This window comes from Castor canadensis, chromosome 3 (assembly GCF_047511655.1).
Source record: "Castor canadensis chromosome 3, mCasCan1.hap1v2, whole genome shotgun sequence".
In the NCBI taxonomy this organism is placed as follows: Eukaryota; Metazoa; Chordata; class Mammalia; order Rodentia; family Castoridae; genus Castor; species Castor canadensis.
In genome coordinates, this window is record NC_133388.1 from 46,035,339 (window position 1) to 46,061,123 (window position 25,785).

The window sequence follows — 25,785 nt, forward strand, 5'->3', positions numbered from 1 at the left end:
CTGTCCTTAACCAGTCAGAAAGGCCAGAAATGGAAAACAACAGAGAGCTTTAAACTCCAAAAGGGATGTGAACACACAGAACAAACCTTGAAGGTTTCTAGCCTACAAGATTTCTGCCAACATTCTTAGTCATTACACAGAATACCACAATATGACTCACCACCACCTACACAGTAATATTCTCTGTGTCTGACAGACATGTTTTCATTTGATATATAAAAATAAGAAGCAAGAAATCCCACAAGCAAAGGCTGACTAATAGAAATAATTTTTAGCTTCTTACTACCAATGGTTTAGTGTCTTATACTATTTCTTTTCTTTCTCTTAATAATAGGCAATGTAAGTTATACTATGCTTTGCTAAACAAAGTCCAAAGCAAAACCTATAGACTTCTTATTCAGCTTTTGCTATTCAACTAGAAACTCATTAGAATGACTTTATTTTTTAATTGATCTGAATCACTGGCCAGTCATCTAAAATAAACAACTCTGTTCTAAATATATAAATTTCTAAATCATCTCCCAAGTTTCCAGGTTGGATCTATAGCCTAGTGCAACTACAGCTGACGAAGTTTAAAAGATTTCTAAGGAATGTTTTCCTAATTGAATTGGAGGGACTTTGTCTTCTGGGACACTGAACCAGTCTAAAGTGACAGACAAGTAAAGCACCCTCCGGCCCTGTGGGAAACTGTGAAGCCAAATTCCACACAGTCCCTGCTTCTGAAGGATATTAGCACTGCTCTCACCAGCCCAAGCCCCTCCCACACCCTTAAGAGACTTGATTGTCAAAAGACAATCCAGCACGAGTCTTTTCCCACAGTAAAGCCATGTATTTTACTTTACCATATAATATACAGTAGAGAGACTTGTCAGAATTGAAAATATTTCTTAAACATTATCAAACATCTTTGAATCTATTACCCTTCCCACGGGTCACTAGATGTTCCCATAGTAACCAACGTCCTAATGAGGAGGATGAGCAAAAAGGATGACAGCAGATGGATGGGGTACAAGGAGGGCACAGGGATCAGCCCAAACCTATCACCATTACTTCAAGAATTAGTTACAACACAAGCCCAGCTGCTGAAGGACTTGGTAATCACTAATGCATGCACATATGCAGGCATTCATTCAGATACTTCATGTGCACCTTGTGGGTTATATTTCAGATCTCCTTATCCATCCATTCATGCATTGCAGGCTACAAATATTTACTGAGCACTTACTCTGGGCCAGGCACTCTTCCAAGCCCTGGAGAGCCCAGGGGTAAAAATGCCAGCTATAACTACTACCTGAACCATTCTGTCCTCTGTCCAGAATGTGCAAAGGCGCACATTCATAATGGATTTAACAGAATGAGTTATTCATAGAAGAATAAACTCAAGCTGACTTTTGAAAAGAAGGCAAAGGACTTTCTGACTCCTTCTGTATCATTTCATAGAAACAACCCATATGTAGAAGCTAAGTTAGCATTCAGGCTAACTTAGGGTTGGAAATTCTGTGAGTACTCTACATTGAGCTAGCTGAATGGTTAGCTTGTCAAGAACCATTAAAAAGTTAGCATTCATTATTTGGTTAAATTTAGTTCTTCAATATTACAATGTGTAATGAAATAAATAGCTAGCAGTTTTAGGATGTTTCCAATAAATTCTTTTAAAATTAGGCAAGAGAAAAATGCAACTTTTTTCTAGGGATCAGGTTAAAAAAAAAAAATTCAACTGGGTGCAGGTGGCTCACACCTGTAATCCTAGAGATCAGGAGAATCACAGTTTGAAGCCAGCCCGGGCAAATAGTTCCCTTAAGACCCTATTTCAAAAAAAACCCTTCACAAAAAGGGGGGGGGTGGGGGGAAAGGGCTGGTGGAGTGGCTCAAGGAGTAGGCCCTGAGGTCAAGCCCCAGAACCTCAAACACAAAACAATTCCAGTTCTTCATTCAAGAGCCAGAAAACTGTAACCAAAATATGTAGCTAATGGCTGAGCTCCCATAACACACATCAAAAAACAGTTTGAGATTCCAGGGGAATTCTGCAAATGGAGGGTTGTGGTGGGGAGGATTCTAAACACAGCAGGTAAAATATTCAAAGACAATTTAGAGCTGAAATACATCATCCATGTATTGGCATTTATCTCCCAAAGGCATGCCATGTGTTGGTAAGGGCAAGTGATAGTGCTGTGATGATTCACAGAGCATCAAAATATATCCTTACGTACAGTTATTTATGCAAACCAATAGATCTTTGTAGCCATTACCAAAACACATTTTCAAAACTACACTTGAAAGCTTACCTAAACCATACTATGTATGGAAATCAAATGATTCTCCCAGCCTTTTGACACCTATATTGGCTTATATGGAGATGTGAAGAGAGGGGACAAGTTAGTACATTAAATTGACTTTATGTAATTTGTACCTGGGAGCCTAAGGACTAAATAAAATAATCAGATTTTAAACAGTAGCCAAACCTAGGTAGGTATATACCACTTGGGGTCTCTTTAGAATTCATATTAATGGAAATCATCAGGACCAAGAAGATTCAAAACTATTTTTTCAACAGCATTATTAATTTAGACGTGGTTTTGCAGTATTTCCCGTAAAATGAAACTTTTTTGTTTGTTTCCTCTATCTCCATGAACCCTGCTCTACTTTATCTCCTTTAGAATAAAGAAGCATTTAGAAATAAAAGAGCTGACAACAAATTATCTAACATGAAGTCAAAAATCTAAATTTAAAACCCTAGAGAAAAGGACTTGGTGACTAGAAGGAATAATTTTGCGTTAAGTTTTAGAGGATCAGAAGACTAGAAGGAAACTCAGAAAACCATTTTGACCTTTTTACTGAAGACAGAACCTCAGCCATTACAAAGAAATGTATAATATGCACTGGGATGAAAATCTGCTGCTAATCCTACTTTGATTCCTAGAAGAATGCAATGTGCTACTCAAAAGCACAACAGACACAGGCAAGCAAAACCACTTATGCCAGGGCGTCTGGGTGTAGCTCAGTAACAGAGTGCTGGCTTAGCACATGCAGGACCTGGTTAGAGCCCCAGCAACACACACACACACACACACACACACACATACACACACACACACTCACCTGTCTTACAAACCATCAGCTATTCTCAGGGCCAAGGTAATTTGTTCATCAAGCTTCAGGTCTGAGATCATTTTTTGTCACCTTTAAATTGTATACTGGCAGCAGTTCACATTTGACTGCACGGGAATTCTGCACTGCACACATTTAAGCCCATATCCACATTCTCATTTCCGTTCATGATGTGTTGCATATTTTCATACTGTTCTAAGCATTTTTCTATGTACTCATCAAGTTGATTTATCCAAAACTGCCACATGGTCAAGAGAAGATCTATTCAATATTATTTTCTTCACTGTTAACTAATTGGGTCCTTTAGTTAGGCAGAATTTTCTCTTTTGACCTTTCAGTTTGTCAAATGAAAACAAATCTCAGGGAAATAGAATAATTATAATATCGATTCCTTCATTAGATTCTGACTTTTTGCTTCTAGACAACAGAGTACTCTGAAACTATTCTACATATATCTTTGAAGTCTTTATACAGTCTGATTTCCTCTGCTTAATTACCAAGCAATCTTTTATACTCTAATTAAGAAAAAATAAATTAAAATCATGACTCTTTATAACCAGTTTTCTTCTTCTATCAGTTTAAAACTAAGTATTCCTGCTATCCAAGTTTTTCTTCTTTCCTGGAGACAGGGAACTGAACAGCTCCTGTAAGAAACTTCTTATTCTGAGTCATTTTCTTAGTATAAAAGGCAAGTTTTAAAAATAAAGAGATAAAACCTGATGGAACTTTTCATTGACTCTGGTAATGGAAGAATTAATAAAGAGAGCTTACAATCGCCCTGGTAATAAGAGAAATTATGTCCACAGCCTGCCTGAGAAAAGTGGTAAGAATTCTCACGGCTAGCAGAGGAACACAATTTGCACAGTGGTAAATCCTTAAGACTAACTTGGATTCCAATAGCTCCTTTCATACCAAAGTGACTTCAGAATATGTTGAAAAATGAAGAGATTACTGATGTAGGTTCCCAAGTGAATTTATTTGGCACAATGACTGTGAACCTCTACATCTGACATATCAACTAAATTCTCTCATTCCTACTATCTTCATTTCTCAAATTCTATGTGAGTTACTAATGTTGAGAATGGCCTCTGTATTTAATAAAATTGACTTACAGTAATTATATTCACTTATGATTATGTTTTGAGACTACAAATCTTCTACCATCACTACCTTCCATTGCGATTTTGATTTTGACAATCTTCAATAGTATAAATGAATGATGGTTTTGTGATCAGTAATGGATTTCTTAAACACATCTCTTTAAAATGTTTTACATTTGCTAGATGACACAGCACTCTATGTTACCCAAAACACTCAACTATTGGCCAAAAATTGAAGGCTAAGAGTTAGATTTGAAAGAAGGCAGATTACCTGGAAAAGAGTAGAATGGAAATGGTAACATGTCAGGTTAGAAAAACTTGGGTTGCATCATACTGCATATTATTTCCAACCAGCTAATCAACTCAAAGTGTGAAAGTTTTCCTCTAAAAAATCCATAAAACAGATTCTAAATAAACAAAGTATATCAGAAGCGGTGAGATTTACCATAACGTACTTTAAAAATAATAATCAGATTTTGCTTTAAACGGGGTTTCTTATATAGGAAAAGCAGCTGGACATTTTGCCCTTTTCTCAGACCAAAAGAGCTGAGGGTGATAGAACAGAAACTATATGTGAATTCTATTGTCACTGTTGCTGTGAGCTAATTTCTAAGAAACCCTTAGCCCTTGGGATTTATGCTGGAGAAGAGGCTCCTAGGAAGCCTCTCTCTGCTTTCTCTGTCAAAATTAAAATAGCCAGGAGGCATTAGTTGTCACATGGTCACATCTCACCTCAACAACAGAACTTAAGGAAATGTTCAGAATCTAACCAGGGACCATGGCACTACTCTTAAACTTGCCAACACCTCACAAAGACTGCAAACAGAATTGGTTGTTTTTCTAAATATAACCAAGTAGCAAAATGTTTTGGTATGTCTTGTTCACTAAGAGAAAACATGTAAGAAAGCAGAGGTACTTTCCTCTGGTTCAAGGAAGAATTTGAAATACAAATTTAAATCCACAATTCAACTACCTCCAACTTTTTCCACACTCACCTCTCAAAACACTCAGCCCTCTCAGCCTCCTTTATTTATTTATTTATGTGTGTGTGTGTGTGGCGGAGCAAGGTACTGGGGTTTTGAACTCAGGGTCTTGTACTTGCTAGGTGAGCTCTCTATCACTGGAGCCACACACCCAGCCATTTGTGCTTTGGTTTGTTTTTCAGATAGGATCTTATTTTTTTCCCCTGGCCAGCTTCATACCACAATCCTCCTCTTTCTGACTCCCAAGTTGCTGGGATTACAGCTATATACCACAAGGACTGGATTGTTTTTTGAGATAGGATCTCACTAACATTTCCCTGGGCTGGACTGAAACCAGAATTCTCCTATCTCTGACTCCTGAGTAGCTAGGATTACAGATGTGTACCACCACATCCAGCCCCCCAGCCTCCTATTTTAATACTCCATCTAAACTGCACTTCTTTCAGTTTCCTAAGATTTCCATGCTTTCATTTATAAATGCTGTTCTCACTGTCTGTAGCATTCTTTTTACTGCTGTTTGCCAAGATAATTCCATTTTATTTTCATGTCTCAGATTAAATGTCACTTCCCCCAGGAAGTCTTCTAAGACCCTTCACACTAAGTTAGGTTGACTGTAGGGTGGGTGTCAGTGAATAGTACCCTCTTTCCTCAGCATGTCTGGAATCAACTGAGAGGTAAGCTAAAGAATCAAGCAAATGAAAATCAAAATCACCTCCTTCTACCCAGGAAAGCTGTGTTAGAGACTCCAGCTTTCATCTGCAGACAGGTATTGGATTAGACACTTAGCCATCAGTCACAGGGAAGGCAGGACAACTGCAGAACTCCTCAAGAGGGCTTGTTCCCTAGAAACATGGAGTGACAAGGATCACAGGCTATGTGTTTTCAGAACTCAGGAGGACTTGCTGAGAAATAGAGAAAGGGGGAGGACTGAGCTGTGCATATTCCAAAGAGTAAGGAGTTAGAAGAAAGGCCAGGAATATTATGCTAGTAAAACTCCCTCCTTGTGAAAAAAACAGTACATTAATAAAATGTACTGTTTGAGTAGCAGTCACATTTGATGAGACTGCACATATGGTGGCCTGGTTCTTTGCTAGACCTTTGACTCCAAATGTCATTGAGGACTGTGTCTTACCTGTTCAGTATCTGTCACAGACAGGCACTTAACACACACTCGCATCAGAATAATCAGTTAGCCAATGGATAATATATTTGTCTGTTCATCCCAAAGGAAATCTGCTATTGCTAATGTTGGGACAAGAAAGCTACTTGAACAGGACAATTTATAGCATTTTCATGCCTAGGGCCCTTTGGGTAGATGGGTTGGGACAATCTAAGACCATTAGATGCTCGTAGAAAAGAAAAGAATATAGCTGAATCTCATTTTAAGGGACCAGTGCTAAGACTCAGATTGGTCATGTTTTTTCCTTTGACTGAGGCAGAAGGCAAAGAGGAAGAAGTAGAGAGAAGAGGAAGAAGTAGGGGTGGAGAATACAGGAGAAAAGAAACAATGATCAAAAGGCATAGAATATATGGGGAACAGAGACTTAGTGGATACTCAACTTAATGTTTGATTTGTAAATAACCCAAATAATTTAGAAATTGTTATGGGATTTTGTTTCTACCTGACACATGGCAAAAAGGTGTCATATGTGTGTGTGTGTGTGTGTGTGTGTGTGTGTGTGTGTGTGTGTGTGTTATAAGCCCCAAATTATATGTCCTCTATGGAACATCTTTAAAAGTAGCTGGTTGAAAGATTGAGAAGGAATGACTAAGAACACATGACAGCAAAGATATGGAAAAACTGGAACCCTCATAATTGTTGATGGAAATCTAAAATGAACAGCTCCTTTGGAGCAGTCTGACAGCAACTCAAAAGTTAAACAGAGCCTTCCCTTAGAACCCAGCAATTCCGCTCCTAGGTTTATACCCACAAGAACTAAAAACAAATTTCTAGACAAAAACTTGTAATTGATTGTTTATAGCAACATTATTCAAAATAGACAAATACTGGCAAAATCCCAAATTACTGGATTACATGATGAATGGGTTAAAACATGTAGTATATCCACAAATAAAATGCTATTTGGTCATTAAAAAGAGATGACGTACAGGTACATTATACAATGAATGAACTTTGAAAATATGATGCTAAATGAAAGAAGCCAGGCACAAAGGACCATACGCTATATGATTCCATTTATATGAACTGTTCAAAGTGGGCAAATTCTCAGAGACAGAAAGCAGATTAGTAGCTCACAGAGGATGGTGGCGCTGGAGATGACTGAGTGATGGCTATGAGGGTTGTTTTTCAGAGTGATGAAAATGTGCTAAAACTGATTTTGCTGATACACTAGTAGCACTGGGTCGCACACATTAAGCAGGTGAATTACATGGTGCATGAATCACGTCTCACATAAAGCTGTTAGTCTAAAGATAATCAGGATATGGGCCTAGGACCTCCAGAAACCAGCACATCCTGAGACTGGGGTAACTCTCATTCCTCTGCCTCTGGCAGGGAGCCAGGTAGAGAGCAAGACACACCTCACCAGTCACCTTCTCTTAAAGATTACTATGGATGACCTGCTGTCCAGGACTGCATTATTTATGAGATGATAAGGTGGCAGCAAGCAATTCTAAAGGAAACTCACTTGGTATCACTTTCTTAAGATGTCATACGAGTGACTCATCAAACAGGGCAAGGGAAACTAGCCTACAATATGCAGCTCTGAAGAGATGCTTTCCAACAGATGCAGAGGACAGTGGCAGGCAAGTCAGGACCCACAATGGCTCACTCACAATGAGCAGATGAACTTCTAAGACAAGAAAAACCTGCAGTATTTGCTTGCTAACAGATGCAAATCATCTCCCATCCCTCCTGCTAGCACTGGGATGTGCATGTACTGATCCCTTAGGTGCTGGCCCTTTATAAAAAGTTAACTTCTTTAATCTTTACATCAACTGCATCAGAGCGATGGCATAATTCTCATTTTATATGCACGGACATGAGCTCAAATTCAAACAGAACCTACCTTGAGGGAAACTTCCCTAGTTTGCCAAGCTAGCAGTTGGAACCACTATCTGCCTCCAGAGCCCAGGCACTCCCGGCCACCACTCCCTCTCTTGTAGGAGGGCACAGGCCGAATTGTGTTGCAACTGCTCAGGAGAACTCAGAGCAGAAGCTTCCAGTGGCTTTGAGCCCATCTCTCTTGCCCTAGGCCTCCTGTAGCAATTGGAAGGATTTGTGGTCTAAGTCCCTGAAGTCAAAAGTAGACAAAAATCCATCGTCACTCACCAGGACATATACAAACCTCAAGATAATTTGTTTTCCAATGGTTTTGGCTTAAAGTTCTGGTTTGGCATTGGTTTTTTAACAACTAACAGCTGTAGGCAATTTTCACACAGAATAGAGACATCAAGAATGCAGAGAGTGGAATTTTCTCCCTTCTGAATACAGAACAACGAGCTGTCTTCAAGATGCACAAGGAACTGCCACCACACAGGCTCCTACCTTGGTCTCATTTCAGGCAGCTGGCAAAATATGACTGTAAGGACCATGGATTTAGGACATTTTGGGGGTACTAACTCTGTCCAATGGCACCAGTAGGATCAGAGAGAGGTATTCAACTATCAGCGACACCTATTCTCCTTAGGCTGACTTTCAGTTTCAAAGGACCTCAAGGGGGAAATAAAATCAAGACTACAAATGCACCATTACTGCCCTTCCTGACAGCCATTAAGACAGATGACTCATTGTCCCTCCCTGGGAGAGGACTATGTGTCCTCCACCTACCTTGATGACCTCAGGGTTAGCCACGTAACTTGTGGTGCCAATCCCTACAAAAAAATGACACCTCCTTAAGCTGTAATGTCAAATGTGGCCATGTGACCTGCACTGACAATGAAATATGTGGGCACACTGACATGTTATAAGCATAAGCTTAGTGTATGCTAGTCTGCCCTTCCTCATGGACAGAGATTGGTGAGGAACATAGTAACTGCTGGCCCAAAGCGGACATACAGCACAAGCACAAGATGCGCCTTTGCTGTTGGAACCCCTGAGCTTTTGCTGCCACAGCATAAGCTAGCTTGAGAAGACAAAGTCAGCCACTGACATGATCAGCTACCCTTCTCTGGCCTTCAACTTCCCTGACAGCTTGCTTCCTCCAGAAAGTCCTCCCTGATCACATTCCACATCACTTTGCCCTACAGCCCACAACACGCATACACACAATCTCTGCAGAGGTGTTTCTGCTTACTCCTTTGGAGGCATTAGTCCTTCTTCATGATTGATTCCTTTCTGTGACTAAAACTGTCAGATCTAGCTTTCCACTCTGAACCTCCTGGTTAATACAGAATAGAGTTCTGTCTCATGGAGTGGAGAAAGGAGAGAAGACAGACTCCTTAAACACTGAAAATATCCAACATCACAAAGCATAAACATGCAGCCACAAGTCATCTCTTCTTTTTCCCAACCAATTCTGGTTGAAAATAAGTCCATTATTCCACTTGAGAGACTAGAACACAAACATCAGCTTCACAGACTCTCTCAGATTGCCTCATTTTTTGATTTATAAGTGAGTTTTTGTCTATCGGACTTGGAATGACATGGTCCATCCTGATAGCACTCCTGGAGGACAGTGACACAGTCTACTATCTTGACCTAAGAGTCATGCAAGATGATAATATTCTCTAGTACCTGTTGAACAAACTAAGTGGTCCAATTAGAACTAACTCATTACAAAACGTCAGCAGTAACCAAGGGAGGACACAGCACTCTGTAATGTTTATTGAGCATATTTAAGAGTCATGGGCATTGGGCCACTCCTTCTGTGAATTGTTCTCATTTAAATATTACCTCAAAACTAGGAGAGTATATTTTCTTCTCTACTTCCCAGAAAATAGGCTCAGAAAAATAACATGTCTTTTCTGTACTTGCACAGATAAAGTTAGAGAAGTAATTTAAACCAAGGTGTTCCTAATCCTGTGCTAGCACCCTTTAAACTATGCCACAACATCCTCTGAAATAAGAAACACCACTTTAAACAATGCCTGTAAAGCAAAGTTGAGTTCATTTGCATCTCTTGATGAATGGGTCCTACACTAAATATATTGCCTCTTTAGAGAATAGTACGCTCAAAAACATGATAGTATCTATAAAAACTTTCCCACAACTGTTATTATTCCAATCCTATCATTAGGCTAAATAATGATACTGTACTTAAGTAATAATGTCTTCCACCAAAAGATCAAGGGCTAGTGAGAAGTATGACTAATTTTTTAGAACACATTAATATTATACATCGGGGAATCCTAGAACGTGTGAAGCCAATGAAAGAATTACTTATGCACACAAGTATAGACTCAGAGTGGGATGAGGAAAAATTAGGAAGGGCATGTAGGACGTAGTACTGGCCACGTATCTGAAGACCTTAAGGTTTAAATCCACCCACCTCATGTACCAGTCAAGCACTTGCATGTAGTCATGCCACCCTCTTCCATCTGTGCCTTCTCAGACACAGTGCAGACAGACAGTGAGGGTACAGACATAAAGGGTAGATGAGGGCCACTTCACTGAAAGGGAAAAACATCCATGGCAAACCAAACCAACCCACCCACATCCACTCCTCTTGTCCTCCTGGCTCTCCACTGATGCCAGCATAGAAATGTGGGACTCACCACAAGTTCACTGAACATGACGTCCAGCTCCTCCACAGGGGGCATGGGCAATGCTGGCTCCATGGTCTGAAGAGCAAAGTTGCTATCATTTCGAAGTCGATACGTGATTTCTGGATGGTCATTATTTCGGAAACAGCAAAAGATGAATGAAATCCCCCGTCCACCTCTCTTCCTTGGGGCCATGGCTGAACTCTGTACTACTTCTTGATATGACTAAATTCTGTGAAAAGAGAACATAACATGGTTAGGAGTGCAATAGATAGTGAGGAATCAGTGGCTCACACCTATATTCCTAGCTAAATGGGAGGCAGAGATCAGGAGGATCTTGGTTCAAGGCCAGCCCAGGCAAATAGTTTATAAGACCCTAACTTGAAAATACCCAACACAAAAAAATGGCAGGAAGAGTGGCTCCAATGGTAGAGTGCCTGCCTAGCAAGCATGAGGCCCTGAGTTCAAACTTCAGAACTGCCAAAAAGGAAAAAAAAAAAATGAGTGCAAGAGATGAAAGAAGTTTTTGAAAATTCTAGAAAGATCCCCTATGCTGGTGGCAATGTGTGGAACCAGTGGAAAAAAGAGGACAGCCTGGAGTGGCTTGCAGTCCAGCTAGGCAGAAAGCCCATATGTTATTCACTTGTCAAATGTTTTCTATGACCAACTGCTGAGCACACAGTGCAATGCTAGCCACTCCCTTCCCACCCCAACATGTACTCTGACCACATTGAGCTATAAGCCATTCTTTGTACGTCACATTCCTTTTCCTGCCAAATTATTTTGTTCTTGATACACTTCCTACTAGAAGACTGTTTCATCCTTGCACCCTTGGAGATCTCATTCATCCTTTAAAGTCTAATTTCAATTTATCCTTCACCTTCCTTAATAATACTATGCATATACTAAGGAAGGTATCTCCATTCTAGCACAAGTCCCATTCTGAGTTCTTAAGCATATGTCTTCCTGTTAGACTGGGACAACTCAAAGTGAAGGAAAGGGAAAAGGGAAAGTACTTTGTGCTCCTAATGCCTTGCTCAGTGCAAGGAAAAGAGGATGTTTATCATGCTAAGGAGTTTCCATTCATGACAAAACAAGAGGGATGTAACATGAGCTGAAGGGTCAAGATTTTCAAACAGAAAAGATGAAATGAGTTCAACAGGGAAATAGTTAAATAAATTAAAGTATATTCACACAATAAAATGTTATGCACTCATCAAAAAGAACAAGGCATCCTCATATGTGTAGACAAGGTAAAATGTTAAAGATGCTTGCTATATAGTGCATATACTCTCTACTATAGGATTACATGCTTTAAAGAATTATTATATATTTATGAATATACAGAAGATAGTAGTAGCCTCAAAAATAAAAATAGGTTGGGGAACTATTCTTTTCACGTTAAACCCATTGAATTTTCATAACAAGAATATGTTTTTAATGAATTTAGAAGTATTTTTGTTTGTTAAGGTACAATTATATTGTGATGGACTTGGAAAATTTTCCAAGTGATACTGGCAAGTAAAAAAGCAAGCCAAAGAAGAATAATGTCCAAAGATGATGCCAGTGAGTATTTTTAAAACAATCTGGAAAAAACCCTAATCATTTACATACAAATGCATACCAAAAGATTTGGAAAGATAGCAAATTCCTAACTCTAAGAGAGGAATAGGATTGAGAAGAGGTAAGAAAGGGAATACTTTTCATGATATTGTTTTAATAGTGGGCACATATTTATGCATAATTTTTTAAGGTTTTAAATTTTTAAAAGAGACGAGGTTAAAATAAAATTTAAAAAATAAAAGGTAGGAGGAGAATTGGCCCTTGGAGAGAGCAGAGGAAGAGAAATACACCCAGGGCAGGGGAACTGGCTGAACAAAGGCAGAAAGCTCAGGGAGGAGCACCAAGGAGTCAGATTCAATGTGGGAGGGGCTGATGAGCCAGGAATTATTGCTCTCAGTTTTAGAGCTATGGATGGGTAGCAATCTTGCTGGAGAGGCTAATGAATGCAGAGCACCTCCCAGGCTGCACTCTGATAGCCTAACCAGTTAATGCTACCATGCTGACAATGACTAACTAACCACAGTATGTCCTCACAAACAGGGTTAACACTAGGGTAGGGCACTTTCTGGAAAACAAGAGCCAAGGGGGAGGCAAAGACCCACATATGTCCTTGAATTGATTTCAGGGGCTGCTACATAAAAACAGGATCAGAGTTGTGCCAACCCAAGATGGAATTTAAGCCCAATAGGTAGAAGCTACGGAGACAAAGTAAGACCTCTGCCTGTGATGGGGATAGGGAGAAGCAAGGAATCCCTGATTCTGTCATCTTCAGACCAGAGACACCAGTTAGAAAGGCCCAAGGCATAAGGGACCCTAAACACCTGTCACTCAGTAGATGCTGATGGGAGACTGGGGCAAGTGAGAGATTTTCAGTTGGTACTGACTTGTGCTTCTTACTTTAGCTTCAATTCCAGAAGATCTGCTTTTATCAACTTTGGGTATTCAAAAATTAGGTATCAATCTTATTTTATAAAAACCTCCTGTGGCTACTCACTGCAATTATAAGAGTATGCAAAAGCCATCACAAAGTGCAGGGTGCTAATCCTTAGAGATTATAGTTAACATCACCATGTTGACAACTTCTGACAAACCACAGTGTGTCCTTATAAACAGGGCTGGCACCAAGGCAGGCACTTCCTGGAAGACAAGGAAAGGTCCCAGGGCCTCCAGAGCTCCACAATTTGGCCCCTGCCTGCTTTTCCACCTCACCACACAGCACTCTTCATATGAGTCCCTACACTTCTCCTGCACTGGCCAAGCTGGATCCTGCCTCAGGGCCTTTGTACTAGGTGTCTGTGACTGGCCTGTTCTGGCCCACATCTGTGCATGTCTCTTTTGTCCTCATCTTTAAGGCCTCAGCACTTTCTTAGGCCATCCCCAGCCAGTCATCTTAGGGACAATCAATTTTAAAAGGGCTCCACTTCAAAAAGTTTTAAAACTATGCGCATAAAGATGAAAGTCAAGGGGGTCTTAAGTTTTACCAGAAGAAAGACTAGAAGCAAGTGTGTCAACATTTAACAGTAGTTTACGCTGGAGAGTTTTTGTTAACTTTTAAAATTAAAACTCAACAACATATGGCATCTTTCTAAGCCCAAATCTAAAATCTAAATAATCACCAAATCACCAATTTCTTGATTTGGTAATTAACGTTATAGGTAAAAATTCTCATAAGCAACTATGATTCACAAACACTTCCAGAATCAAGTCCTCTGCTCTCTTAAAGTGGGGGTGGGGGCAACTGGAAGTCTGGGATGGGAAGGGAGAACAAGGCCTCCATCATGGAGCTTTGCATCGTTGGCTCTGAAATAGACTAAGCAGAGGCTCATCCCATATCCCATTGTGGTGAAGTTCACCTCCCTGTGTACTTGTGCAGATCATACAAGGATTCCCTTGGTAAATGTGCATCAGTACACAAATGCTATCATTTGGTAGTAGGTAGGCACCTGCCACTATGACAGACACCTAAGAATACAGAAATGTGTCACTAGGAACTTGCACTTTGATAAGAGACAGTGGTACACCATATCATTATAACAAAAGCGATATAACACACTCTATCTGTAAGTGTTATTAAGCAAGCAGGAAGCACCAAGGGCCGACTCTGGGATGGTACCTGGTGGTTGAGTGGAGTGCTGGTAGAATGTGGAGAGCAGAGGGAACAGTGTAAGCAAAGGCATGAGACCAGAGGAACACAGAGGGTATGAGGAATGAGTGTATGATGCAGATTATTCTATCCACAGCCCTGTCTTCCCACAGAAGCAGCCTGGGCATTCATCTTCTTGCTCAAAATCCACTAATGGCTTCCCCGTACCATATTAAACTGCCTTGCAGGGCCCCATCAAATTGGAATTCAGTTCAGTTTTTCCATCTTTTCTATTAAAATATCCTCAGAAATATCTTGCACTTTACTCCATAGGCCATTATCCATAACCCATAACCCATATACATCTTGTACCCCTCTCATCTTCCACCCAGTGAAACCCTAGTCCTTTCCTGCCCTTATTTTTTCAGCATCCTCGCACCCTGACAGTGCTGATCCTGGTAGTACTCATGCAGTGAGACCCATCAACTGCTGGTGGTAGCTGGAATTTGCTTCAACATTTCTGAAGGGCAGTCTATCAAAGCCTTAAAATAGTCACATATTTGACCTAGTATTTCTACCTTTGGAAATATGTCCTTAAGAAATACTCAGAGATACTATCAAAGATGTTTCCATAAAAAAATTCAAAGCATTATCTATAACTGTAAGTAAATAAGAGCATAAAGTAAGTGCTAGTAAAAAAGAATTAGCAATAAAGGTAAAAAATTATAGTACAACTAGATGATAGACCAACAACAAGCCCTTTGTAAGAGACTATTCGGTGACATACAAATAATTATGATGACATATTTTTTTAAAAGTAGGTTTACAGTATTTCTGTTTTTGTTTTTTTTTTCTTGGTGGTACTGGCCTCACACTTGCTAGGCAGGCTCTCTACCACCTGAGCCACCCTGCCTGCCCTACAGTATCCCATTTTTATAAGAAAAAAATTCACATATTTGATGAGGAAAGAAAAACAAGAGAAATACAGCAAAATATGAGGCGCGGTTAGCTCTGTGACAAGTATGGAGTACATTTTCTTTTAAATTATTTAAAAGAAACAAATAATGAAAGCATCTTACATTCACAATAAAGTGACATGTGATTTAAAAAGTATTTCCATGATCATTTGCTAATTTTATAGAAGGAAATGAGTATGCAAAAATGTTTCTATTGAAAATATTCAAGATATATGTATAAGACCCTGGATATGATCTCCAGCACTGCTTTAAAAAAAAAAAATCCTCAGTTTCTCAAACTGTGAAGGACTAGTTGTTTTTTCTCTAATCTGTTGTAAATGCATATTTTTGTAAAATACTATACAAGTATCTCAGCAATATCAAATTGCTAGGAAAGTTTCTCAAATTGCTTAATCTCAAGTCTTTGTACCCAGCATAGGTATGCAGTTACAGCAATGATGTACACTTCTCATGGGAATCAAGGCTTAGCTCATTAAAATATATCCGTTAATGTTTATAGCCCATGTGTGTTGTTAGGACAGAAAGCACATCCTACTCAGAAGCCAAGCCAGTGTTCTATATATCCTATGATCAGCAAACTGAAGAGCAATTGTTCAGGTCAAGGTCTATATGACTAAGTGTGGGGGAGAGGAAAGGAGGAAAGGGAAAGGGAACAGAGAGGCAATGTTCAGGCTACAAGAAGATGAGCAAGAAAATAAAGTAGGCTAAAGTATGCAAGGAACAACTCACGGAAGGTCTTATGGTCCAAGTTCATCCTTTAAGTTCATTTCCAGCCACTTTTTCCAGGCAATCTTGCTGACCTATCCAACTAGACAAGGTCTGAGCCCTTTTAACATTTTGTGACACTCATGATGCACAGTGAAGTATTATAATAATTTGTGGTCTGGTCTTTCTTCTCTCCTTAAAGGAAAATGCCCAAGAAATGTGTCACATAGTCCCTCACACATAGAAGCACAGCTAAAGTATTTGGAAAATGAATAAAGAGAGCAATAGCTTTACTTCTGCATTTGCAAATTGTTTCACATAAGCTCAAGTACATTACATCTTGGTGCCACTGAGGAGGGAATAATAGTAAGATCTAAAAACCAGTCCAAAGCATTTTTCAAGTACTAAAAAGAAAATGCCAACTGTTCTATAAACAAAAGAGTATGAAGATGTTAGCTAGTTTCTAGGATGGGTAGTAAGTTTCAGAGCCTACTCCATTTAAGAATCTAAGTTAAATAATTTTAATAAAGACCGACACTTTGTCTTTGACAGGAGATTTGTGTTTGAAAGCCTTGGTAAAGCCCAAATGCCAAGATTTTATGCTGGCTTCCCCACAGAACCGCAATTATAAGCTCCCTGATTAAAGCATTCTTAAACTATTGATGATGGCATGAAGGCAGAGATTTCCAACTAGCAACCTCTTTATGCACCTATTTGGAACTCGACTGCTCAGAGCATTGTCGCTCAGATACAGATGAAAACTGGAAGAAAAGCAATCAGAGGCAGTAGCCGTTGTGGCCAGCTCTCCTACCTGCTCCAGCGATCCAAAGTACATCACTCCTATTACTTCTTTCCACTATCCCTGTGTCATAGATGGGGCTTAAAAGGAGACTTGTGGGGGAAGGGCAATTGGGAAGAGAGAAGTTTGAAGGACACCTGATTTGCTGGGGAAGGGAGATGCTCATGTGGAGAAGTCTGACTGGTTGAAAGCGGGCAGAGAGCTTGGCAGAGGTCAGGGAACCTGCTTGCTCAGTTGGGCTGGAATCCAGTCCCCACCCACTCCAACCTCAGGGCCATGGAGTTAGCTCAGCCTCTCCTCACCTCCCATCTGAATGATTGTAATACCTTCTTCCCCCTAACCCTTGATTCCCAGGTGCAGAGGTTGGCAGGCCTGTCCTGAAAAAGACCAGGTGGTAAATATTCTAGGCTTTGTAAGCCATTAGGGCTCTATTATATGTACTTGCTGGTGCCACTTGTCCTAAAAACAGTCACAGACACTTGTAAATATGAATGTGCCAAAAAAAACTATACTATAGACACTAAAATATGAATTTCATATCACTTTCTCATGTCACTAAGCAGTATTTTTGAAATTTATTTTCAACCATTGAAATGTGAAAACCATTCTTAGCTCACAAACCAGTCAGCATGCCCATATGAGCTCTTGGGCACCAACAAGCTGCTATACTCCATCATATTAGCCATTTAACCTATAAGCTACTTTAGACAGTGTGACCAGGCCTCTTCTGACAGCTGACATTCAGCTGAGACCTGATGCATAAAATGGGACCTGCCCAGTCATGTGTCAGAGAAAAGAATTCCAAGCAGAGGGAGTAGTGTGTGTGTGTTAGACTAGAGCAGGAAGAGTCACAGATGGAACTCCAGGGTAGTGAGTAATACCAGGCTGGAAAGGCCAGGGCTCCAGACTGGAAGGGTGCATACACTGAAGTGCCAGGCTTACTAGACTTTTCAGCTCTCATCTCCCAACATCCTGAACACGATCGAAGCCCAGACCCCATACTCCTGGGTGGGCACGCTATCATCAGACCTTAGAGTACTCACAGCTCTGAGCCTGCACATCGGCCTAATGTGTTTTCCTTCTTTATCTGACCACCTTCAAGACTCCAGTCCAATAATGTGATTTTTGTGGGACTGCCATACCTCACACTGTATACATAGCTAAGTGTATCTTTTTAAAATACACTAGACTATGGCAGGAACTACATTTTTGAAGACTCTGACACACAGTATATTTTTAATAAATGCTTGTTGAATGCAGAAGCATAAATGCCTAAGTGAGCAGATGGCCTCGCCTCTGAATTTCAAGGCATGTGACTTGGTGTTCTTTCCACAGTTGTCTTTGAAACTGTTTTTCACAACCACCAGAACATTTGAAGCCAACTGGATCACCAAGTACTTCTCAGCTACTTTGCCAAGTTTTTTGATGCTGTCAGTACTTCACAGAGAAATTCATCCTCAGGGTATATGCATTTTCCCTAAAGCAAGAAGGTTCCAACCAAACTAGCTGGTGCTTGCTTTGTCAGTTCATTCCTGAGTATACGCCACTGGAAACAGACCCACTGATGAAATCTTTTAGATATCTCCCCAATTCCTTACATTCAGTGAACACTTGGCCCAAGAAAGTGTTCATTTACTCAGTTATGGTTGTCTGAGCCTCCTCAACATGGCAGACACACTGTTACAAGCTAGAGACTCAGCCTAGTGGGGATGACTGGGGAACAGAAGAGCGGGTCCTTCTGTCTGATGAAAAGGGAATCTGTAGTTCCTGAAACTAAGGGCCTGTGTTTCCACATCTTGGCCCCTATTTAATCAGATCAGCCTAAAGGAAAGGACTAATTCCACCCTGACAGCTGGGACCTCAACCAGAACACTCTTCTAATCTCAGTTTCTGGCACTGGTGCAGAGGAAGAAGTCACCTCTGGGACATCCAAAATGCAATCCATCTATAGCATTACAGATGACTATTGCTATGCTGTGCACAAGGAAACAATTAAAAAGCTACTTAAGATTCTGGAGCAGGTGCATTTTGCTTAGCAAAAATAAGAAATTCAATCCATCTGTGGCCTAGCTCAAAGTCAGAGTCATTTGTACTGCTCTTTAACAAAACAAACAAGACTCTCAATGCAGCAACAGTCAAAACATGAGGCCAAATTTTAGGGAATGTAGATGATGATGATTAAGATGATTTAAAAAAAAAAAAAAAGGAAAAAAGAAACCATGGGAAAGCAGCTTAGAATCTGCAAGAAAACCCTTGCTAGCATTTTCTCCTTTGATAATGCCAAGTCACAATACATATGATATATAAAGTTTGTTTGTTTTCCACAAAGCAAAACACAAACTGTATTTAATGACATATGAGGAAAATTTGAAGGTTGTGATGACAAAACAAATTTGCACCATTTTAATTGGTTCATCAGGGTCTTCTGTCACACTTTTAAAAAATGGCTGTCCACACTGAGAGAGCTCATCGCTGGCTAAATTACATTTTCTCTAACTAGAATGGTTTACAGAGGGAGCAACAGAATAGATATGCTGTGGAGAGGGAGGGAGGGAACAAAAAACAGTGAGTTCTGCTAGCTTTCTGCAAGTACTCACCAAGTAAAGTGGGGATCATATTTGTTGTTTCCCACTACTATTATTTTAATCAAGATAGATAGTATTTCACATTGAATTCTCCAGTTAAAATCTCAACACTAAAATGCAACCATTCTTTCTGTGCCATAAATGGTCTCTGCAGTTTCTGAGACAATGGGATCCATGTCCCAGGCATAAAAAGAGGGACAAAGGGTGTAAAATGTATGTGATAAGAGCAACTTCCAGGAGAAAGATTGGGGACCTCCATTTTAGTAGCTATATCTCCTCCTTTTAGAGCTGCAGTAGACTTCCCATTTTACTAATTTCCACAGGGTCCTGACATGCAATTTACAATATCACACAACAATATTAACCCAAAGTCTTCTATCAAGAAAAATGTGAAAAGAAAAAAATTGCTTTGCTTTTTTCCCTGGCCATCTCTCTCTGCTCTCACATTCCTCATGTCTGGTTTCATTTCCCAAGTACACCAGCTGCCAAATAGTATTCGGAGTTTTTTTTCTTTTTTTAAATCATGGGATACAGTCTAAACACTGCAGAAGAAACATGTAAAAGAGAATCATGTTTTCCCCACAAGTTTCAACATCCTCTCCATCAGGAAACGGAAAGGGTGTTTCTCAGTAAGTGTGTCCAGTAGAGGGACAGCCCTTCCCACATACTTGGACCCAGAAGGATGTTCTAATAGAGCATTTTACTTAGAGTGGCTTCTGGAAATTCAACCAGCAGTCAGTGCTCTCAACTCAGTAGTGACTTTTTCTGATGCAAAAGGAAAACAATGAGAGCATCCTCCCCTAACCCCCATTGACAGGGAAACCAAACTCCCAACACCCCAAAAAAGCCACCAGTACCCTGAAAACACTTCAGACTTCTGGGTCTGCTAGACATCAAGGTAGGCCCAGGGACAGAAAGAGTCCCCTTCCTTCCCTTCTTCCTCCCTAGATAAGGGAGAAAGGACCCCAAATGCACTCCAAAAACATGCTCAGTCCAGACTAGGCCTCAACCAGCACGTAATTAAATCTTTCTCAAAGCCCAAGCCACAGACTCCTCCCAGAAACACTACCCCAACTTCTCATGCAAAGAGCAAACAAGGGCACCTCCAGATTTTCACCCGACAAAACTGGCAACAACTGTTGTGTGTCATGACTCAATATCTTAACCATGGGTTTAGGATATAAATCCCTAAAGCAAATATACCATGGTTCTCTAGTGAGGAAGTTTGTGCTCTTCATGTGACAGAAACCAGAGTCTAGATGTCAGGACATCTCTCAATCATCTGGGAGAAAAGCCAAACCCAAAAGTGTCACTGGGGCTCCCCACCAAAAAAATCACAGCCTCACCAGAGTTGTGTTGCTATGCTATGACCTGTTGCTAGTCTGAGAGTTAAGTCAACAAACAAATTTAAAATAAAGCCAAAAGAAATGCAAACCATTTTCCCTCTTCGGGTTCCTATTTTCACTGCCTCTAAGGGATCCACTCAAGGACTATACAGAGACATTTAAATGTTGAGGGTTACAAAAACATAAAAGGCTACAACCCAATGGCCAGCTTTGTCACATCAAAGCTTTCTTGTCTCTGAAGCCAAGTTTTGCTCTTTTACAAACATATAAGAGAACCCAACTTTTCCAAATTACCTAGCAACTCTTTCAGAAAGCATCTAAGAGTAAGACTATTAGTCACTGGAAAAGACCACCTGTATGTTGCAAGATACTGGCAAACAACCATACTATCCACACTTTGGTCTACTGTAGATCTAGCTGGAATGATTTCCTGAACTCAGTCTTCAAAAATACCTGTGAATATGGCTGCCTCCTAAAATATCCTCCTTGCAATGACCACACTTCAGGTACTTGAGTTTTAAAACCTTCTATACAATGGCCTTCAGTGCCATCATAGAGAAAATGCACATGATATTCAAAGATGCTTGCTAAAAAAAAAAATCAATTGTGAAGTATTCTTTTAACTTCCTCCCAATGGAAATAATTCAGGCAAATCCTGAGAGAAAAGCTGACCAGATACATACGATACACACTTGGTTTCAACAACTGTTTTTCAGATCTTTGAAGTCTACTATGAGTTAAAGGAAATAAGGTGGAGGACTCCTACCACAAACCTCATGGTGATCGTAAGTCCCTCTCCCCAGTGAGGGAGTAGGACATGACCCCCTGGAAAAGTGATTACTGCTACCAGTTCTTACAGCCCCCAAGCCAGACACTGCTCAATCTCACCCCTTCTCAAATAATTTAACCATACTTTATCAAGGCATTTTATTACCTACAAGAAGATATAATCATTCTTTCCACACAGGCTTCTGTGGTGGACAATGGCTACTAGAATACTTGGGAAAAGATAGTTTTCGGCACTGAAAATAAAAGAGAGATTTGCCCAAAGGGCCTTTTATCTTCATGTTTACTGAAAGCAAAATTTAAAGCTAACTAATAATCTCCCACTTTTTATGTTCTTCTGACTATTTTTATGTCAAGTGACTTTAATACAATTGTAAGAGGAGAACAAGAAACCTCAAGTAGAACAAAGATTCATGGTTCCAATTAGTTCCCTCTCTAGAAAGGATGAAGAAACCCTTGTCTTCCTCAGGACAGATGTCTGTGCTGAGACAGTCAGGGAAACTGGTACACAGGCACAACGTGACACTGGCAGCAGGGAATCTTGATCTGGGTTCAAATACCAGCTCAGTCAATTCTTTGGTGGAGTACTTTTAGGATGAACACTGGACTTTCCTGACTCAGTTTTACCATCTGTAGAAATGAAGAAAAGCTATGCATATTTTTGCTTCATCTATTTTGTAAGAAAGTGAGCTGAGATGATTTATGATTAAAATTCAAGGAGACTAAACCTTTGACACAGAATGAAAGGAAAACACTGAGATGAGAGAAGCCCAGGGGGGCAGTATATGCAGAAACCTAAGCCTAGGAAAGCAAAATTTCTGTGGGCTCCGAAACAGCCCAGGCAAAAGAGGAAAATGGGTGGATTATGTAGCTATCACCCACTAATTAAAAGAAGCAGACAAGTTTCTCTCCAGTGGAATATTCTTTCTTAGTTCTGGGAGAAACTCCTCACAGACATGGTTGGAGGGTAAGATAAGCTGTTGTGTGTTGTCTCCTCACACAGTTGGCACTCCAAGCACTCAGTGAGTATCTGGTGGCTTTTTACTGCATGCTATCTCCAGAGGAAAGTGAGAACTACATTAAAAAGTTAGCAGCAGGACTTATTAACTACTGTTTTGTGGAAATATGCCAGCCAGATTCCTTCTCTGACATTCCTATGCATATCAGCAGAGCAAATTCCTGGAAGGAAGCTAGCTTAATCTCTACAGGACAGTTGTCATCACTGAATCGAGAGCTCTGTAGGTTGGTCAGCTTATCTACAAATTGTGGGACATTCTCTGAGGTTTGGGGGGCAGGGAGCAGCATGGAAAAAAAGCATTTAAAATAAAGCTTTCCTGCCTGTTTTGAAGAATTCAAAAGTCCAATCCAACTACTTGAATGAGAACTACCATAGAGAATACCCAAGTTATTCACTACAAGGACACTGACACTGACACTACTCATCTGATTCCCCCTCAGTTTTCTCAGTCATGGACTGCATCTACTTATTGTTCTGTCTTCTAAATCTGAAGGCATCTTCTCTGACCAGAAAAGTATGTGTGAACTGGTCTCCAATATTGAAAACCTACTGCCAACCCTCAACAAACAAGCACCCAGGGCCACTGGCTTTCACACTTTTGCCTCAGAAGCATCCTTCTAAACATTTATGGACACAATCGCCATTTACCTTTACAAATTGGAAGAGTGTTTGTGGAAAGCGAGGTATAAGGTGTTTCCTGGGTTTCAGATACAGTGTGGGAAATGGTTTCCTAGAGCTCTAGCCTCTCCACAACCCTGCTGCTCAGAGGGGCTCATTTTGGACAACAGGCTGAGCTCCACATAGGGCCAGCACCACACCTACACTCTGCCTTCTCCTAATGAGCTCTGTTTATAATGAGGCAAGGAGAAGCCACCCAGAAACCACAAGGGCAGAAGACGCAGGCACAGTGTGAAAACTGGAACTCCCTTCGAAAGAAGCACCCTGTCCTTCATAAAAATTCTTACAAACCCTACACTATAAATCTTCAAAAGAAGCTTATGGAAAAATGATAATAAAGGCTTCAATGACATATAAATTGAAGTGTAGAAATAAGGCAGTAAAGAGGACATTTGGCCTCTAGTTCTGTCCTATTTCAAGTGTTGTGTGGCTCCAGCAGACACTGCGATGCTCTTCAACCTCAACTGCCCATCCACTCACGAGAGACACACATATCCTCTGATGTTTACAGGCAGAGGTATTAGTTTGTTACATCACTCTTTAAAACTGCTTTCCAAGCTAGGCACTGGTGGCTCACGCCTATAATCCTAACTACTTGTGAGGAAATAGTCCACACAAAGAAAATTGTAATGTCTGGTACTGGGGCCCAGAAATGGGAGGATGCTGATTCAAGGCCAGCCTGAGCAAATAGTTTGAAAATCTCCATCTCCAAAATAATCAGAGCAAAATAGACTGAAGGTGTGGCTCAGGGGGAAGAGCACCTGCTTTGCAAATGCAAAGTCCGAAGTCTAAACCCCAGTCCCACTCAAAACAACGAAAACCCAAAAACAAAAAAAAAAAAAAGAACCCCCTGCTTTTCAGGGCTGGGGATGTGGCTAAAGTAGTAGAGTGCCAACCTAGCAAGTACAAGACCTGGAGTTCAAATCCTAGTACACCACAAAAATAAATAAATAAATAAATAACAAAAACAAAACAAAAAACCTGCTTTCCAAAGGCACAGCAGTTAACAAAAAGAGGGAAATAAAGCTTTGACATGGGACTTCCCCAACCTCCCTTCAACTTAGGAACTTCTCTATGCACATAAACAACCCTTCCAAAATGAAACAAAATTTAAAAGGAAAACAAAACAAAAAAGTACTAAAGGGCAAGAAGATGAGCAGGGAAAAATCTCAGCCCCACAGTGGACTCTCCAATGACCTGTAGATAGGAAAACCAACTGTACTATATCAATGGAGGATAATCTGACAATATCTATTATTGTTTTAATGTGCTGGCCCTTTGGTCCACATCTAAGAAGTCTTAGACTCTACATCTAAGAATTTAGCCTACAGATATACTAATACATGGGCACAGAGATGCATAAACAAAGAATGAAGGATGCTCACCTCCAATTCCAAGAACATATTCCATACCAAGGAAATCAGAATGTCTGGTACTGGGGCCCAGGAATGGGTTTTTTCCATGCTCCTGTGATCATTCCAGTGTGAGCCAAGTATGAGGACTAGTGCTTGAGAACCCTATGCTAAGTCCACAGGTATGACATAGAATCTCTAATATATTCAGAGAAGAAGAAAGACAGGTAGAAGTCAGGCAACACAACTCTGTGTGTGTGTGTGTGTGTGTGTGAGACGATCTACGTTAAAACTGAAAAAAAAAAGCCATATATTTATAACAGTATGTATTTATATTTTTAGATATAAAACCCTCCCAAGACCCTGTATGTGTAAATGCTTTAGCATTACCTGTCACTATTCAGCCATCTGCTTCGCACATGGAAGATGCTTTGTAAATGTTTACTATTATTTTCATGTGTGTCTAAGGTTGCCTCTGTGAAGCCTATAGAAAGTTTTGCATAGATAATGAACTTTCCTAAGTGCATGAAATTGTCAGTATACTATTGAAAATAAAATGGTTCTAAATCTCTCAACAACCTCATTAAAACTCTTAAGTATATACCCGAATAACTCATTAGCCGTGATATTGGCCTTTTTTAGTTTGCATTTTCTGCGTACTTGAGACTCATGCCCATATGAATGCTGAAAACTTCACTGTTGATATTATATTGACTTGTCAATCCACCAGAATGGTCCATTTTACAAGATTTTCTTTGTCAGCCAACAAATCTAAAAACTTCAAGGTAATGCTAGATGTAACCTTGATGAAACACAGAAGGAGAAAAAGAGGACAGGCGCCAGCGATAGGTCTAACAATATAACAAATGTTCAATGTTTTGTTGTACATTCTGCATGTCTCAAGAGGTAATTTATGGAGAATTTCTGGCTCACAAGAGCCATTATACCAGAAGTTCTTCAAATAATCCTAAAGACAATTAGAAGAGAACATGGCAAATTCTATTATTATTTTCTCTTTCATTTGGGTCTATTTTAACC

The 25,785-nt window shown here is 40.1% G+C and overlaps 1 protein-coding gene across 6 annotated transcripts in view; it reads right to left on the bottom strand.

Moving 5' to 3' along the window:
- Positions 1 to 25,785, bottom strand: part of Daam1 (dishevelled associated activator of morphogenesis 1) — a 162,323-nt gene that overhangs the window by 89,665 nt on the left and 46,873 nt on the right. For all 6 annotated transcript variants that reach the window (XM_074067875.1, XM_074067876.1, XM_020178957.2 and 3 more), the window contains exon 2: positions 10,868 to 11,087. In XM_074067875.1, coding sequence (XP_073923976.1) covers positions 10,868 to 11,050 — 183 coding nt within the window. In that variant the 5' untranslated portion in view covers positions 11,051 to 11,087. The remainder of the gene's footprint in view (positions 1 to 10,867; positions 11,088 to 25,785) is intronic.